At 36.3% G+C, this 18,168-nt stretch overlaps 1 protein-coding gene across 8 annotated transcripts in view; it reads right to left on the reverse strand.

Moving 5' to 3' along the window:
• The window catches only part of HERC2 (HECT and RLD domain containing E3 ubiquitin protein ligase 2), a 107,298-nt gene that overhangs the window by 18,227 nt on the left and 70,903 nt on the right, over positions 1-18,168 (reverse strand). For 7 of the 8 annotated variants that reach the window (XM_057404478.1, XM_057404476.1, XM_057404474.1 and 4 more), the window contains 20 exons: positions 17,282-17,459; positions 16,754-16,835; positions 16,500-16,671; positions 15,119-15,263; positions 14,209-14,434; positions 13,118-13,289; positions 12,357-12,543; positions 11,456-11,596; positions 10,904-11,095; positions 9,142-9,295; positions 8,326-8,433; positions 7,057-7,188; positions 6,377-6,535; positions 6,165-6,283; positions 5,644-5,769; positions 4,564-4,719; positions 4,303-4,418; positions 3,997-4,195; positions 2,649-2,863; positions 1,588-1,765 (listed from right to left, as the gene is read on the reverse strand). In XM_057404478.1, coding sequence (XP_057260461.1) covers positions 1,588-1,765; positions 2,649-2,863; positions 3,997-4,195; positions 4,303-4,418; positions 4,564-4,719; positions 5,644-5,769; positions 6,165-6,283; positions 6,377-6,535; positions 7,057-7,188; positions 8,326-8,433; positions 9,142-9,295; positions 10,904-11,095; positions 11,456-11,596; positions 12,357-12,543; positions 13,118-13,289; positions 14,209-14,434; positions 15,119-15,263; positions 16,500-16,671; positions 16,754-16,835; positions 17,282-17,459 — 3,157 coding nt within the window. The remainder of the gene's footprint in view (positions 1-1,587; positions 1,766-2,648; positions 2,864-3,996; positions 4,196-4,302; positions 4,419-4,563; positions 4,720-5,643; positions 5,770-6,164; positions 6,284-6,376; positions 6,536-7,056; positions 7,189-8,325; positions 8,434-9,141; positions 9,296-10,903; positions 11,096-11,455; positions 11,597-12,356; positions 12,544-13,117; positions 13,290-14,208; positions 14,435-15,118; positions 15,264-16,499; positions 16,672-16,753; positions 16,836-17,281; positions 17,460-18,168) is intronic. The other variant, XM_057404479.1, reaches the window with a different exon arrangement.

Consider the following 18,168-nt stretch of genomic DNA (forward strand, 5'->3'; position numbering starts at 1 on the left):
AGTCTGAAACATGGTGGTAACAAGCAAATAAATGTAACTCAAAGGGCTTTGCTATTTTCAACCCAGCAAAACAAAAACTAGCTATGGAGCATTCTTTTTAGTTGGTGAACGACTTAAATTTTTTGACCTAAAAAATCAGGGAAAACAATTCATACAAAACATGTAAGGTTATCAAAGACTATATTCTCTTGAAATTATTTCAGGCTCTCTGGGTGAGTGTTGTATATAGTAATGGAAAAAAAAAAAAAAAATCTTATTTTCGAATAATCCCTTATTAGTTTACAATTTGCTAGCACTTGCAGCATAATCTGAATTTAATTAACATCTTTTGAAATGCTGCCATCTAGTGATAAAGTATGGGATCTAGATTCACAAAGTAAAGGGATGGTAACCCACATACACCGCATCCTCCCTATCCTCACTACTACTTGAAACAGGTTATAGGCAGCACAATCCAAAACTGTACAGAACTTCACATACTTCAACTCATTCACAGATTATCTATTTTCAAAGCAACCAAGAACATAAAGGGGAGGAAAGATGTATAAGAAAAATGGACAGACCTTGTGGTTTTGGAGCCAGGGGAACAAGAACATGCAGATACAAGTGATAAGGTCCCAAACTAGACAAAGAACGTATGATACACATTCGCATCATACATTAACTACTTTAACACTCAATTCTATATATGTAGGCAGTTTCAAGTACTGAAAAAACCTTAATGCTTGCATGAATAGAAATATATGCAGAGAGCCTTGACTAAAAACAGCAAGCTAACATTCAGTTTGATTCAACTACATTAATCTTACCCTTGGCTGTATTTTCAGCAAGGGAACACAGGTAACAAAATTATCTCAGATTTCAAAGTCAGGGCAGTTGTCTTAATATTACTAATTTAAGTTTTACACTCTAGCTCACAGGAACATGACGGTTGAATTATAACTCGACAGATAATCAGTTTACTCATTCTTCCTACATTCCATTCTGTCCTGGTTCTCAAATCTACCATTTCAGCTATCTTCATCAGTGACTGCTTAAGTGTTTTTAGCAAATAACAATTAAATACTTCATAATTACTTAGGTTAAATTCTTACTAACTTAGTATATAGTTCAGTAAAATCCCAGTATTCATTCATGATTAATTAAGAGTACAGTAACATCGGGAAAGAAACAGTTTGCAAGTGTCTAACTGGGTATCACTGTCATCACTGGTATATTTTCCAGGTGGTAAACAATGGGGGTACTCCGCAGATAAAGAGCTCACTTGTTACTTTCAGTGCAAAGTACTCTTATGAAGGGGTAGAATTTACTTATGGAGGGGCGGGCTGTTTGATTTGGGGTTTTCCTGTAAGTCTTCTCTAAAGTGAATTCCTTCTAAGCTGTTTAGTAAAATCTAGTGAAGTTTTGCAGCTCTGCTTTCACTTCATTCTTCCAATCCATTCCTGTTTTCTAAAGCAACTGCTCATTTCTTACAAATACATGCCACCATTTTGCCCTTTCATTTCTTTATATGCAGAAATGCAAAAAGTTAATAATCAGAAGGTAAGAACTGGACTAAGACTGTATAAAACTCCAAAGGCTTCTCACCAGTTTAGGTTTCAGCTGGTCCTCACTGTCTCCATGGCCCAGGCGTCCGTATCTTCCCTTTCCCCATGTGAAAAGGTCTCCTGCAGCTGTAATACATGCGCTGTGTGCTCCGCCAGCAGCAATGTCAACCACTTCTATACCTCTCAGAGATTCAATTACACGAGGACGATCACAAGGGCTGAAATAAAAATACTTGTCTTGACAAAACTTTTAGAACAGAGCATTCATGTTCAGAAATGTATGGGGGGAGAAGGGAGAGTTAAAGTACAAGGACACCTAAAATAACCAAGTATTTGCTTCTGTTTCAGTTTAATATCCTACAGATTTATGTTTAATTAGTCATGCAGAAGTATTTTTAGAGGACTATAAAAGCTAGATATATTTTATCATACATTGAATTACAGCATTACAGGCAAGCTGAAACTACAAAACCACTTTCATTAAAATCAAGTGAAAGCTAAGCATTTACCCTGGAAAAATTTGGTATATAATTTAATATAATCAATTAAACCAATGTAATATAGATTATCAAAATTCCTAGGATAAAATGCACTGTTGCCCCCCATGGACTTCAGCATTCCTTTTTGGATCAGAACATTGCTATCTCTAACACAACAGAACTTCTTCATTAACAGAGGCAACAATGCATGTGGAAATCAGAAGCAGAATGGCAGTTTTGCTCTCTCTGAAATGCACTGAAGTTCCGTATACCTACAAGAGAAATCCCAAAGGAAAACCACCAGACTTTAGCATCCACAGGTATGTTAGCATAGGTATATTTTAACAGATATGTTAGAACACAATATCCAATTACAGAAATCAGAGTAATTGTTTATCTGAAAAATACTTTGTGATTCTCTCATCTTAAAATATAAATTTCCACATCACTACTTTAACACTCACTTAAATATATGTATATACTATATATATTAAGAGAGAATACAGTATAATACATATACACTGCATATATATAGGCAGTACTCATATGACACTTCAAATACATAACTATAATAAGCATCCATTAACAGTTTTTAAAAATCATATTTCAAAGTGTTACTTACCTTCGATTTCCATGGCCAAGTTTACCATCTTCTGCTTCACCCCAGGAATAAACTTCGCCCTCAGAAGACAATGCCAAACAGTGCTTTCCTCCTGAGTTCACAGCAACTTTCTTTATAAACACATGTTGAATGGATTCCAGTAAAGTTGGAGTAGAAACTGACTCTGTTCCTCCAATTCCAAGCCTGCCACCTGCTCCATACCCAGTGGCATACAGCTTTAAAATGAAGAATAAAATTGAAGAACACTCACTAGAGATGTAGAGAAGAATTCTTAATGAACATATACTAGAATACAGCTAAAGAAAAATCGTTGCTCTCTCCTGGGAAGTAAGAAATATTTTGAAGTATTTCACAAAAAAAAAAAAAGCAAAACCAAATATAGCTAGATTCAAAACCATATGAACCATTACTGACTTAATGGGTTTTGTTTTAAATCCTAAGGCTGATCCTGTAAAAGTATGAAAAAAATCACAGCGTTGAGTGATAATGGCACAAAATCATCTATCACATGTAGGTCTCTTTCAAGCAGCACTAGTCTTGTTTTCTTTCTTCTGGGAATTGCACACACCTGAACACAGCTGCTTCTTCTCCTTCCATCCCATAAATACAGTTTTAAGCACTGCTTTTCACTCTCTTTTTGTCCATCTGAAAGTAATTTCTCTCAACAGAATTATCTCAAGCAACATCAGTAACCTGTCCTTTACTCTCCCTGTGAATCCTTAACAAGGATGATACTGACTGCTGAGGAATCATTACAGTATCTCACTATATGAATGTAACTTAGGAAAAGCTCAAGCTAAGTTCTTGATCAAATTCTTCACACAAAGCTGCGAACTATATAAAATACTTTTTCAAATTTGTGAACTTACTTTTTTTTCCTATACCTTCCACTAAGCCTCTGCATAGGTGCTCCTTTTCACTCAGGATTTAAGCACCTGCAAATTAGATCCTCCAATATCTAACTTACGAGGCATTTAACCAACTGCCAGCAATCTCAGATTCCAGTTACACCTCTGTGCTATCAGAGAGACATAATCGCCACCACATTTTACTGTTTACCCTGGTTTATGGGACTGTGAGCACATTACTTGTATTCCAAAATCTCATCACAGTTTCGAGCTGAGAATTAAAATACGCATCTTGTTTCATGCATTTAATGCTATAGTACACCAAATTCCTAGACTACACTGGTAGAGTTGGTATAGTTCAGTTTCCTTGAAAAAGTAAAATAAACTAATTATAATAAATCTGCGCTATACACATCACTTTTTATTTAGACAAACATATTCTGACTGGGGATAAAATATTTCAAGGGAGCCTAATAAACAATTATCTGTTGTATCCTTACTTTCCCATCAGCAGTCACTGCAAATAGAGTCTGTTCACCACCAATTAATTGCACTGGTCTAAGGGTAGCAAGAGCTTCACATGGAGTTGGGACTTTGACTTTTGCCCCTTCAATCCCGCCAAGTTGTCCTCTGTGATTATGACCCCAACCATAAATAGTTCCACTCCCTCCAGCTGAAAGTGTCCAGTCATCAGGTCGTCTGCACAAATTGCAAAACAAACAATTTTAAAAGTCACAAAAAATGCATTTTATTGTTATACAACAAAGCATCAGAAGGCAAAACCAATGACAGTTGAAAGAAATAACCTGTTCATCCACTGGACAAGCTGCTCATCTTGTTCTCTCTTAAAGACATGATGGCACTCATGCAGAACATCCATATTTTCATTATCTGCCATTAATTCTCGGATTTTCTTTGCCACCTGTAAAATATTTTGGATTAATCAAATTATCCAAACTGCCAGTTACTCCCATCTCAGTTGGCATAAAATACTTCAAACTCAGTATATCTTTCAAATGAAACACTTCCTTATGTTCCATGAACTATTTAAAGTATTTCTGCAGTACCTCATCAAGGAAAAGGCGAGGTAATGATGTCCTTTTATCAAGAGCCACAGCAACCCTGGATGCCATACAGTATCTCCTGAACCAAGCCCATTTGTGTGTCTCTGCACAGCAAGGGAGAGTGTCCAACTCCAGATCACAAGCAAGAGCCACGAGCACCTGTAGACAATCAGAAAACATTTTAGAGGTATATCAGAAGCGTGTATCAAAAAGTAATATACGTATGATGTAGCTGAACAGCTCATAGACCAGTAGAGTCTGAACAGAGTCTCTAAGATGTGTAAAGTGCAAGGGGTATTAAAAGCCATCTTCACTACTGTCATTGGTGGGGCAGCACCAAGTGTACCCACGCTATCTCCTCTTCCAACCCAGAAAACTTCACCCCTGTGCCACAAAAAACACCCCTAGATTAATCAGCTTTTCTGTATCAAATACCATGTGCTGAACTTCCTTCTTATCTTGCATTTCTAAACTAAGTCTCCTTTCTAGAATTAAATAAATTTTCAACTGATTTTCAATTTGATTCAATTTCAAATCAATGTTACTGATGAAGATTGTGAACAATGGACTACTTCTTCCCTGTATAAACTTCTACGTATTTTAAGAATTTCTTTTCCATAAGACAGACAAGTCCTTTCAATTTAACTTCTACTACATAGGAGGCTTTTTCAGCTTTTTATTCTTGTTGCTCCTTTCTAGAGTTCCTCAGCTTGTTTATTTTGAAGTACAGGATCCAAAACTGAACAGCCTACCTTTAAAGACATTCTTACTTGTTGCAACTAGACAAAAATAAAGCCTTCAGAATATTTAAACAAACCAATAACACAACTGTCCTATTAGGATGACTCAGAAATCACTTCCAAAAAGTGCAGTTTACTGTACTTTCAAGCGGTTTTACTGACCTATCTACCTCTGCCTAGCTAGGTCTTCCTTACCTTTATTTGTATATTTGATTCTCCTTTTAGCAGTAATATCCTGATTTTCTCAGAAAACATTTCTGATACAGGGCTACGTGAGCTTACCAAGTCTCACAAAGAATTCAGAACTATACTAATGAATTCTTTAATGATTGTACCTCATTACCTTAAAGAAAGGGCTGTGGAGCAGCTGTTTGCCACCTCTCACAATGGGGTCTTCATAGTCAAACTGTCTCTGCAATGCTTCTGGAAGACCTTTAACCAAAGCAGCTAATGCACTCCCTGTGAAACTCTAGAGAAACCACAGAACTAGAAAGTTAGTCTTACTGTACGTGGTACAAAAAAGTAGATTATTTAGATGACCATGACAAAATGTTAATAATTACCCAAACTACAGTTAGCTATGTGAAGTATCACTTCCATCCATTTCCTATTACAGAAATATTTCTACACCACTTTTGGCCAATTCCAAAAGCACATCCATATAGTATTGGAATTAATCATATTTTTTTTCTAAGATGAAGTACCTTTACAGACTTGCAGACCTGTGCCAGAAGGCTATTCATTTGCCCATTTTCCATTCGGTCATCAACAACAAAACAGCTGAAAATCAGGGCTGGCATTTTAATGCTTTTTATACATCTTAACGTGCAAAATGTGAAGAGAAGAGCACCACTGTCTTCTTACCAGAGCTCGTGTTTCTCCTTCATTATCCCCTAGAATTCGGTTGATGTTAATAGACTGGCCAAACTCTGTTGTGAGCAGTTTCCGTAGTCTCTGCAAGGCCCACATTCTGTGGCCAGCAGCTAAGGAAACATAAACAGACAAAGATAATAATTATTTAAAATAGTCATTTTAACTTCAAAAAAAAATGGACTTAATTTTAAGACCACACCTACCTAAGGCACTCAGTTGAGCACAAGCTGCAAGAGAAGCTGCCAAGCGAGGAACTATACTCCTGTTGGAAGCAAAATTTAAGCGAAAATCCAACAAACATGTAACCAAATCCATTGAAGGACATGAAAGAATGCAACGATCTGAAAGAAGGTCCTTAGGGCCTGCAAGAAACAAAACGAAAAAAGAATTGAAAAATTAAAAAGGTAGAGAAGGTTTGTCCTCAGACTGAAATAAGAATAGAACATAGGCAGGATTTAGCTGACCAAACACAGCAGGCTAGAATGCCAGTCTGCATCTCAGTTGGTGCATTCTACCTCCCTTGAAAGGGACTGGAAGAAAGAGGCACTTCCATGATACAATTCAAACTAATCCCAAGACATTTTACATTTAAAAAAACAATAATAATAACTTCAGATTAACTGTGCCTCTCTTCACTGACGAAGAGGTAAACTAGAGTGACTACAGATTATTTTTATCTCTTTCCTATGTACTAGTGCACCTCTCATGACTTTGTTGAAACAAAAACACTTTCTTAGTATGAATAACAATGTCTTCTTAACAGGAATGACAATGAACTCTAGAACTTTGGCATGTAAATATCATGCAATAAATACAACTGTAAAAAACGGACAAGTGAATGTACTTTCTTGCCCTTCTGTAAACATTATATATGCTATCTTACCTGCAGCTGGCATGATGGGGTAAACAGTGAACCGCCATCCCCATCCATTCACAGAGCCATCGCTGATGAACTTCCACTTCAGTTCATCCCCTGGAATTCGCAGTTCACTAGACCAATCTGACCACTCACGACCTGTTACAGGAGGCATTATGAACATGTTCACCTATATTGTCTGAGCCAATACACAAGCCACTCACGAACAGCAACTTCCCTTCATGGTTATAAACACATTCGGGAAAAAAGCTACATAAATCATATGAACGTAACTACAAAGATTATTATAACTTAAGTCTTAGAACAGTTCAGTTAGCACTGCTAACAGATAGTACTTTTAACACCACAGTCAAAAGACAATTATGAGATCTTAACAAAATCCACTGTCCTATTTTCAAATTACCTTTTCATATTACAAAACCATGTAACATCATATACATTAAATTAAGCTTTACAGCTTTTTCTAACCAGGAATCCAGTCTGGAATACCTCATATCCAGAGAGAAATATTTAAATAATGAAACAATGTGCACCTGAAACAGTCTGGGGAAAAATGGGCCAACAGTAAGAGGCCATACCCTAACTGCTCAGAAATGTTAAGCACAAGCAGTAACTACCAAGACCCTTGCACATGATGTCATGTACAGGTAGGCTCAGAGTAAAATTTGATGAGATTACAAATATTCCTCTAAAACCTACTGCAAATTTATAGTACTTAAAAATTAAACGAGAGAAAACCAGATAAAAGATGTGAAGATTTCATGTAGTGTCACATACACAGGGCAGAGTAGAAAACAGAAAGAGAAAGCCTAGCTATTATTTTGGGCATTTGACAGCAGAAGAGCTTTTGTCTTGACTGTATGAAAGCCTAAAATTCTGTCAGCACTACTTGAAAAAGAAAAAAAAAAAAATCTAACAAAAGAAGTATCCCTTTCCAATCATGTTCCAATTTGTTAAAATATACTTTGATTATACAGAAATTCACACATGTTGGTAGGGGTGCTAAACACCAACTTTTTACATTGTAACTTAGGAAGAGCAGGATAACATGCTCTTCTCAGAGATTCTCTGTATTCAAAGGCACAAGATCACTCTTGCATGTCTGTGCCTAGATCCTACATCCTGTTTAAAACACAGTATCAATTTATGTAGTCTTCCCTGTTTTTTTACTGGCATATCCCTCACAATAAGTTGGTCACAGACAGTGATACATTTCATTCAGCATTTAACAGTGAATCACACAAGACATTTTTGAAAAGCACTAGTTCTCATAACCTGATCGGACAGAAACAATTCTGTTGACACCATCCATTATGGTGAGTGGATCATGACGCCGCTCTGTAGAACACTGGCGATCAAATTCTACCCTCAGTCCCTCAGCACCTAAACAGCAACAAAGAGTTTACACATTGCTACAGAGCAATCAATACCACAACAAATGCAGTATTTTAGAAATCCACGTGAAATCACAATTGTTTGGAAGCCATAGCAGTCATTAATAAAAGTAACTTCCTTTGGTTTAATGACATTATTTGTCTGTAATTTCTTCTCTTTGAGAAGCTTTATATCATAGCAAGCTCACATGAGCGGGGGCTAGCAGTAAGAAGACTATATTCAGAACATTCCAAACTAAATTTGCAACAGACAAAAAATGTCTATTTACAGTTAAGGCAAATAGCTCTTTGTTGCCCGTACCTTTTGATAAGTACTAGGTAACATACTGAGAGAAGCACTAAGTGAAAAGACAGTGTTAAAAACAAAAAAGTATTTCCCAAACGCTCAAGACTAGAAGGTAGGTGTTCAATACTGACCCTGAAAAAGACTCAGTCCTTCTCAGCTTTGTAACTAAACAGAAAATAGCAATGATAAAAAGCCACAGGCACAGTTGGTTAACCTAAACATGCATATTTCACAGGATCAAGATGTTCATTTAGTATGAAAGTGAAATTTAAGAAACACTTTTCACAGTGACAGGATACATCACATGACTTTAAAAGTTCAGTGCACATTTTCACAAGCAAAGGAAAAAAATTATGTGTGCAGGCTTGAAATAAATTAAATTTTACTAAAACAACTTTAAGAATTATATACCTGGTATTTTAACTGTGCCACTAGAAGATGTATCATCAGTATATGGATGGCTGCTTTCTACCACAACTGGTTGTGAAGAGAGGCGACCACTTTGTGAATCAGTTGCTACGTCTTCGAGTTCAGTAACACACAGCTCCAACAACATATCAGCAACCTAAGGAACAAAAACCATACACTATGAAAAGTAATCTTGATTAGTCCAAGAAATCTAAGCCAACTACCATTCTTCACAAATTTTAAATAAATAAATAAATCCCTTGTTTTCAAAATTCTAATCCATAAACCATCATATTAATTCAAAGATACTTTTTTTTTGGTGGTCAAAGCTAGAAGAACTCCTAAAACTAAAAGCCAAACTACGTAAGTTTCCAGTAAGTAAATGACAACACAAAAAATTGTTTTCCCTTACAGAGAAAAACAAACTGTAAAATCTGAAATGCAAAGCATAGGCCAAATGATTAATGAAAGGTTAAATATTTAACACCATTTGCATTTAAAATGCAAAACACACTTTAGAGAGAAAATTCTAATAGTACTCATTTTTAAAGAGCCATTTCAAATAAATACTCTGACTCTTAAAAAAAAAACAAGCAGAAAAACAACCCACAAAGACAAAATTATTCAGCTACTGAACTCTAGAAGCAAAACACCAAAATTTATTCATAAATGTATATATAGCATGCATCCAGTTAGGGTGGGAGGGGGACAACTACATCTACAGAATACAGGTACACCTAGCTGATCACTGAAAATTGGGATATTAACAATTTGAGAAATAGCAACCCTAGTTTACTCAAACAGAGATATCAGAAGATTTCATTGTTTAAAACAGAAGTTGCCTTGTCATTAGTAAGTAAATTTTCTATTATTTCAATGCATTCTCCTTAGCAAAGTCATTATTGATCTTTTTGGTCAGCGAAGCCAAGTTTCATAGAGGAATACAAAAATCAGCTTTGCATAATCCCTTCTGATGTTTCAAATCAGTCTTTAAACTGTGCAAAGACAGAATTAACTACATCATATGACCATCTTAAAGAAACAGTTACTCATTGGGGATGGGGGGGGGCAATATTTGAAGGGTAAAGCTACCAAAAATTATTAAACAACTTTCAGTTCATTCCTGTAAGCAGATATTTTATAAATAATTTATGATTTGTAACATTCTTTCATTCTTTTATACAGCTGCTGGTAATCAATATTGCAGCATTCATTGATTCTGTCAGTTATCCCCAAGAAAGAACAAAAAAGACAATAAAACATACCCGTGGATACTTTGTAAATAGCTAAACTTCAATACACTAAGTGTATATCTTAAAAATTAAGAATTACTAAATCATCAACAATGTATTAACAGTATTTTTAGCAATCCCAAATATAAACTCAGATGCAAACCAAAATCAACATGCAAGTTTTTAAACTAACATTCTGCAGATGTAACAAGGAGGACTTTGTAAAGTCAGCTACATTCCAACAACCACAGCCACTTGTCTTACACATAAATACAGTTCATTAAGCTTCTATTTTAACATCTAATTGGAACATGACAAATCCAGGAGATAGTCTGTTACTGACATGTGTAGCACATGCATATATTCACTTAATATTTCCATTAAAATCATTAAGGTTCACTTGCATTAAAGTTCAACTCAAATTTTCATGTTTATTAGTTTCTCAGCATGATGAGCTGTACTTCAAATACAATATTCTAGCAAGCTACTAATGAAAGGGACCTAGTTAAAATACAACAGAAACAAAACCTGACCTGTGGGTAAGCTGTGCCCATACCAGACAGCACAGCTGAAAGAACATCTCTTCCTTTTTCACCCGCTCGGTTGGACACAGCAAGCTTTAGCAGGTCAACCATGACTCGTGTGTCATCTGGTACTAAGAGACTAGTAAATTCATCCAAATACTGTGGCTCTGGGCCAGATACTTTACTTTGACTTTCTACATCCTACAAAACAAATTGCAGAAATACTTAAGACAGTGAAGATTAAAGAATTTCACCAAATCCAAACAAGTTAACTTGAAGAAGTTCAAAAGGTAGTTTAAAACACAATTCATAAATCCAGGATTACACAAGCCCAAAATTAACCTACTGTTAAACCCATTTCTCTAGAGAAAAAGCTTTCCTGAAACTAACCTACTTTAACTTCATGCAAAAAAAAACAAAAAAAAAAATCTTCTGCCTTTGGATATATATTAAGAATGCAGTCATTTATAGGGTAACTTTAAAAACACAAAAATAAAGCAAAACTGCTTGATAAAAGCATGGTAAGGAGTTAAGTTTTAAGGAAGGTGTTGACGACATTACTTCTTTGGTTTTTGTCATGGTTTCTGCAATGATACTGGCAGCTCCAGGATCATCTGTGACTGGAATGAAAGGACGGGAAGAGGCAGCAGCAGCTGAAGGAGTTACGGCAGATGGTGTCACAGCATCTTCTGAAGAAACAACCTAGCCAAAACAGACAGCAACTAACAGAAGCTGCAATAACATATTGTAAAACCTTTAACAGTCTAAGTGCTTATGGTCAAAGACAACAGCAATTTAAAAACAGCCATAAATTCAAAAAACAACAGATTCACTTCCTGTATTTGTAGCTTCTATTTTATGTTCCTAGGATGGCAACCCAGCCAACACCCCCAACCAAGATCAGCTGCTACAAAATGTACAATAAAACGTCAGAAAAGCCCACAATGTAGAAGACAAGCTACCAATACAAGCCAAATTAACAGTTTGTTAAAGTAAAAGATCTCTTCAGTAGCAAGAATTTTCTTTTTAATGCTTCTGTTACCAGTTGGGAATCAACAGAGTAGAATTCTACCCAGACATTCCTGCCTACATTAGCTGACAGAAGTTTACAATTACATTCCATTAAATAACAGTCAAATATTCCCTTAGTTTTTATTTTTTTTTAAAAATCACTTCTGTAAAATTAGTATCTGGTCGAATGGTTAATATGTTCATGTTAACTGTTAACTCTAAAATACTACCAGAAGTCATCACAATTGCAATTCATTCAGCATTTAACAGTGCATTCTGAAAGTTCAAAACTGATTTAACTCTAAAATTTGTTTCAAATCTCACAGAGCAACTACACCTGAAATTAGGGCAAGAAAGAACTGATTAATCTCTGCTATTATCAAATTAAACAAGACAATATTTTTCAGCTTTACCATTAAACATAGATGGAAAAATTCTTTTGACACTTTACCTCCCCTCTCCTGTCCTGCCATGGGTTTGGGCTCAGCCTCTCTTCTATATCTCCTACAAGCATGCATTCATCTCCATTCACAGGGCTTCCTGTAGAAGTAGCATCTGATGGAGGTGGTGGTGATGAAGAGGGACATTCTACTGGTGCAATCATACTTGCAGGCATCAGTGCTCCAACAACTGCATCCCTGAAATCATTTAGGACAGATCAACATAAACCTGACTATATTCCCTTTTTGAACTTAGAAAAAATATACTAATTTGTCTTAATAAAATCAGGAAAGGTTCCCACACTCTGGAATTTGGAGTCATTTATCTCTGTTCTCCTTTGGGCCCAATGCTTAAATACTGTGTTTTAAGGCCACTATTTTATGTGAGCTCCTTTATGTAAAGTTGAGCACAAATACTCTGGTTCTCCACCAACAAGGAGGGCACCGTAAAGTTTTATTGTTCTTTCCATTCTGCCTCCCACTGCTTCCTCAATGTCATCTATCATGATTTATTTACATGCCTTTTACATGATTTAATTGAGCATTCCTAAATAAACAACTTTTCCCCAGGCACTAGGAGCTTCTGTAAAGAAAACAGCACAAAGCTAACACCAACATTAAAAAATAATTAAATGAAGCTTATGCCTATCCTGAGAAGTCCAAACAATTTATACTCAACTCAAGAGACCCTGATAGAAGGTAAGTAACCCTGATAGATGGTAAGCTATGCCATCTTTTGCTTTGCAGAAGAACAGAATGTTTGCATGCCTACCTGGCATACATGATTTGCAATGCCATTAGTATATGAGATAACGCCTGCTGCTTGGCGACATTCCCATCAAGTGATAGGAGAATCTTAGCGAGGGAAGGGCGATTCGGCTTGGAACTATTTGCCCCACTAATTTTGTTACTGGCAGCAGAAGAATCTGCATCTGAAGGAACACCTGGAGTGAGGGAGAAAAAGAAGCCAAGCATTCTTTAATGGTGTAATACATAACATGAAATCAGATAAATCAGCTCCAGTTAAGTCAGAAGACTCTAAAACTAACTCTACAGTAGATTCATAAACCATAATGCCTAAAGTTACAACATTAAAGTCAATACTAAGGCTTTGCAGCAAGGGCTTTCATAAAGTAGTGTTCCACCTTGTTACTTCATCAAAAAGAATAAGGTAATTCAGATAAGAATATTCTGGTGATTGGCATCTGGAACAAGTTTTACTTGCACAGAAATTTCTCAAATATCAAGAATATTTATTAGGTACTCTTAAAAATACTAATGACATATTCTATATATGCAGTTCTTGCTCTTTTTTAAGTACATTTCCTTGTTCATGAAAAAGTTTAATCAGCAAAATGTTTGGTGCTTTTATACTTGACACAAAAGAATTAGGAAGACAAAACGGGAATGTTTAGGCAGCTGCCTTAGAAACAAAACGTAACAGCAGAATGAAGAATTATAGAAACAGGTAACATGTAATATCACCATTACAGTAGCATCCATTTATCATTTCCTCCATAAAGCTCTATCCCGTATTAAAGATAGTCTTTGAAGTGTTTGATGAAGCATGTTGCATTTTTATTTCCTGAAGAACAATAAAAGTTCAAACTAGTGCTACTTCTGAACAAGTGCTTTGCAACTTCCACTGTCAGGAAGAGGTTTTGTTGGGGTTGAGAGCTGTGTATGGTTTTGTTGTTGTTTTGTTGTGTTTTTTTTTAAAGACAGTTTTCTTTTTGCACTCTTCTATCACCTATTAAACCACACACAGAGCTAACTCTCAAATGGCATACAAAACCCAACCGAAAACAACACCACCACCCCTCCCCCCCTCCCCCCAAAAAAACAACAACCAACAACACCAACCAAGATAAGAAGCACCTAAAGGGTCCCTCGCTGTCTGGAAAAGTACTGGTTCATGAACAGATGGTGTAGCTACGTCCACTGTTGTCCATGCTACACTGTGAGAAGACCCACAGGCAACCCGGGTGATTTTCTGGCCTTCCAAGCCCTGGACAAGAGTGGGCTTCCTATTGACCGTAGTAGTTCCATTTCCTTGCTGTCCATGGTCATTGTCGCCCCACGCATAAACCTGCCAGTAAACATTTCCACATATTACTTTGCTTCACTGGTTGCCTAGTTTAACTGTTTCTTAAAATTTCCCCCAAAGGAATTTTAATAATTTTCATTATTAACCTAGGACACCTTAGAGAACCTATTGTCATGACATCATCCCCCCATGCACCATTAAATAAGGCAGGTATTAGCATATATTAAAAAAAAAATCATAGCAGCACTTTGTCAGATGATTCATAAATTATTATCCATTCATAACTCCTTAGTTGATTCATAAATTAGTCAATGTTCACAGTGCACAATAAGCTAGAAGAGTTAGTTGCATAGTAATTATATTGGGGATCTGAATCAATACTGTGATAATCATAATGCTGAATCACAGCAGAAAAATTTGTCTAGATTACTGTTTCTGTATTTCAAGATTGAGAAGAAGAAAACTGATCCTGAGATAATATATCAACTAGGAAAATATTACAAAAGCTACTATGACAACAACATTCAAGCTCCAATTATAATATGAAAGCCAATATATTTTAAATTACAATCATGCTTATTCAGGACTTTGAAAAGTAAATAAATATCATTAGACATTTCTATCCCATTTAATCAGCACCAATGCCATTACGTTCTTCTTCAACAGTTTAGTTCATTCCTTTCTGGAACAAGTAAAAAGGGAAATGAAGTGTGACGTACAACATACCTGTCCAGTGTCAGTAACTGCTAGACAATGGAGTGCACCTACAGCCACATGCACAATCTTTTTACCCCTCAGTCCTTCCACAACCTGTGGCTTTCGTACATGCACATCTGTGCCATGGCCTAGTCTGAAGTAGTCACCCTTACCCCTGCAACAGATAGTAAATGTAAAACTCAAAAAATATTGTTTATATAGAAGTTGCGATTTTTTCCCTCAAACTAGTACAAATTCAAGAAGAATAAAAGTTAAGAGGCAACTCAGCCATCCTAAAGTGCAGACATGCACAGTTGCAACAGACCCAAAAACTCCCCCGTAGACCTGTAATGTCATAAAATAGCTGTAGATTTTATGACTAGATGTAACAGTGTCAAGACAAACTGGGGTAAAGAAGGAATGAACTAGAACTTTGCAAAGAGTTCTTAGAGAGTGACAAATTTCCTTTCCTCTAACTTCTTTCATCACTACCAAAAGAAGAATTTAAAAGGGTGAAAGCAAAAGAGAGAAATAGTTTCCAGTGGCCACTCTGAGAAATGGCATCTCTGCTAAAATTTTTTTAAGAAGTAACTTATAAAAATTGAAGTTCTGAGGATTTCTCTTCGTATCATTCATCGACTGGTGACAAATAATACAACAAAACTGACTATTTTAAGTCTTCTTAGCTTTGATATATGTCAAGCCTTATTACACAAGGATGGCAGTTAAGACCTTGATCTGGTTAGAGCTCTGAAGCTCATCTGCCACACAGTAAGCTCTCAAATTTTACAGAAAGGTTTATAAACAACTCAAAAAGTCAGGTTTGTGTTCAAAACAGAAGCAAGCAAATAGAAGAAATAAAAACGGTTTTGGAATAACTCTAGGTGATAACTTTGTATCAGTTCTTGCTTTGAGGTAGCATTACTGACAACTCAGTGGCCTTCTGAGCAGCAAAGAGCTCTATAAAAACTGTGTGCTCCCAAGGAAGTTCTTCCCATCTCCTCTGAACTTTAGCTTACTTCCTTACTCTACTACATCCTTACTCTCACAGTGTCTGCTGCAGCTGTAGGCTACATACTCCAAACTTTGATAATCATGTTCTCTTTTTGCCAAAGTCTTGAATTAATATTCCTTTACACGCTCCATTGCTCCCAAGAGAGGGAATGATCTTCCCCTTCTTCCACTAATTCAGTAAGACCCAGGCATCCTATCAGAGTACAATACACAAGTGAGCATACTACAAGACAATGTTGGAGCAATTGAACACATCAGAGCTTGCCTTTAAGACTTGCCAATTCAAAAGGCAAAGCACACAGATAAGGCACAATGGAGTTAAGACAGTCAAATAGCAATAAATGCAACACATACTTTGCAATTGCTTTGTTAATACTTTCTGGCAAATGTAACATACCATGTCCACACCACTCCTGACTTGGTCAGTGCCAATGAGAACTGTGCACCACATTCAATCTGACAGACACCTTGGCCATTCAGTCTTTCAATGTTCTGAGGAATGTTGCATCCTTCACTTCCTCCTCGGCCCAGTTTTCCAAAATCACCATCACCCCAAGAAAACACCAAACCTAACAAACACCAAACTGCAGGTCAAACAATGATCATGGTATTCCCTTGGGCTAGAAATCTTCTGGAACAAGACATTCCTACCTTCATCTGTCAAAGCAAGAGTCTGAGCATCTCTGCTTCCACAAGCAACCTGAATGACTCGGTGGCCAAGGAGCACTTTAACCTACAAAACAGAAAAGTAAGCAAGAAGTTTCAGAGAAATTATGTTTTAAAACCTTAGAGACAGTTTCAAGCTCTTCTGAATGATCTTGGTCATTGTGCCCAGCCTGAACATGCCAGTTAGCACAGGATTATCTAGCCTTCCTCACTCAGGATCAAACATCATTCAATCACAGTAGTAACTTCCACCTATGTATCAAAGAAGCACGACACGAATGTCCAAAACAGCAGTAGCCATTTCGCCTCACTTTCCAAGAAAGTGAAAAAGATTGGATTTTTCTGGCCTCTCTGAAATAGCTTGCCTGTTAGAGGTATGTGTATGAAAACCTAATTTGGATCACTCCAAAATGATGCCTTCACAGTGTTTTCATGTTTTTTGCCTTTACTTTAGTTTTTATTTATCATTTATTAAACAAACACATTCACGTTTCAGAGACAAGAGAGATTTACCATTTTAGGTTTCAGCTGTGTGGTATTATCTCCATGTCCTAGCCTTCCATATTCTCCGAGACCCCATGTATACAGTTCACCACTAGAGGTAATAGCAGCACTGTGGGAACTGCCACAAGCAATATCACGGATGCGTTTGGTTTTCAATGCTTCTATCAATCTGGGTTTATCACAGTTCCTAGAGAAAAAGAATAAGGAATTAATTGCATCAATTATGAAAGAATTGCATAATATACACCCATCTTCATAATCCAGACAGTTTTGTGCAATAACTAACATCAATCTAAAAGTAAGAAGCAACATTATGATTCCAAGACATACACTGTAGTAGTGCCATAAATATAAAATTTATGCTATTTAAATGTACTCCAAAGTTTTATTTAAAGAACTATTTTATGTATACACTGCAACACTTGGGTGACAAAGCCAAGATCCAAAGTGATGAATCAATTAAGAAGCATATAATATGAAGTGAAAACTGATATCCTGTCATTACCCAAAGTTGAGCAATTTGTTAGCTGTGGACACAGAGCCAGGTAGTGAGATTAAGAGATGACACTCCCATCCCAACTTTGAACTTTACAAGAGAGATATTAGAGCTTGGATTTACTGTTAGCCTCTGTGAGAGAACTGGAAACTTTTCGTATTCATTATTCGTATAGCTACAATATTCTCTAAATTCAGGGAAGAGTTTCAACTCAAGGCTTTCTAATACTGTATGTGTATCAGAACCACTATTAAAGCTTTATCAAATTATACATGACCTCTGGAATATCTGCATCCCTGAAATGCCCAAGAGTATCAAGTCTCACTTTTAATAAAATTACAGAAAACACAAGACAGTTGTACAATAAAGAATACTGCTTTAATCTGGACTTCGGGTTTTT

Source organism: Pezoporus wallicus, unplaced genomic scaffold (assembly GCF_028554395.1).
Source record: "Pezoporus wallicus isolate ANWC-B61680 ecotype Strahan unplaced genomic scaffold, APGP_CSIRO_Pwel_v1 contig_5787, whole genome shotgun sequence".
Taxonomy (NCBI): Eukaryota; Metazoa; Chordata; class Aves; order Psittaciformes; family Psittacidae; genus Pezoporus; species Pezoporus wallicus.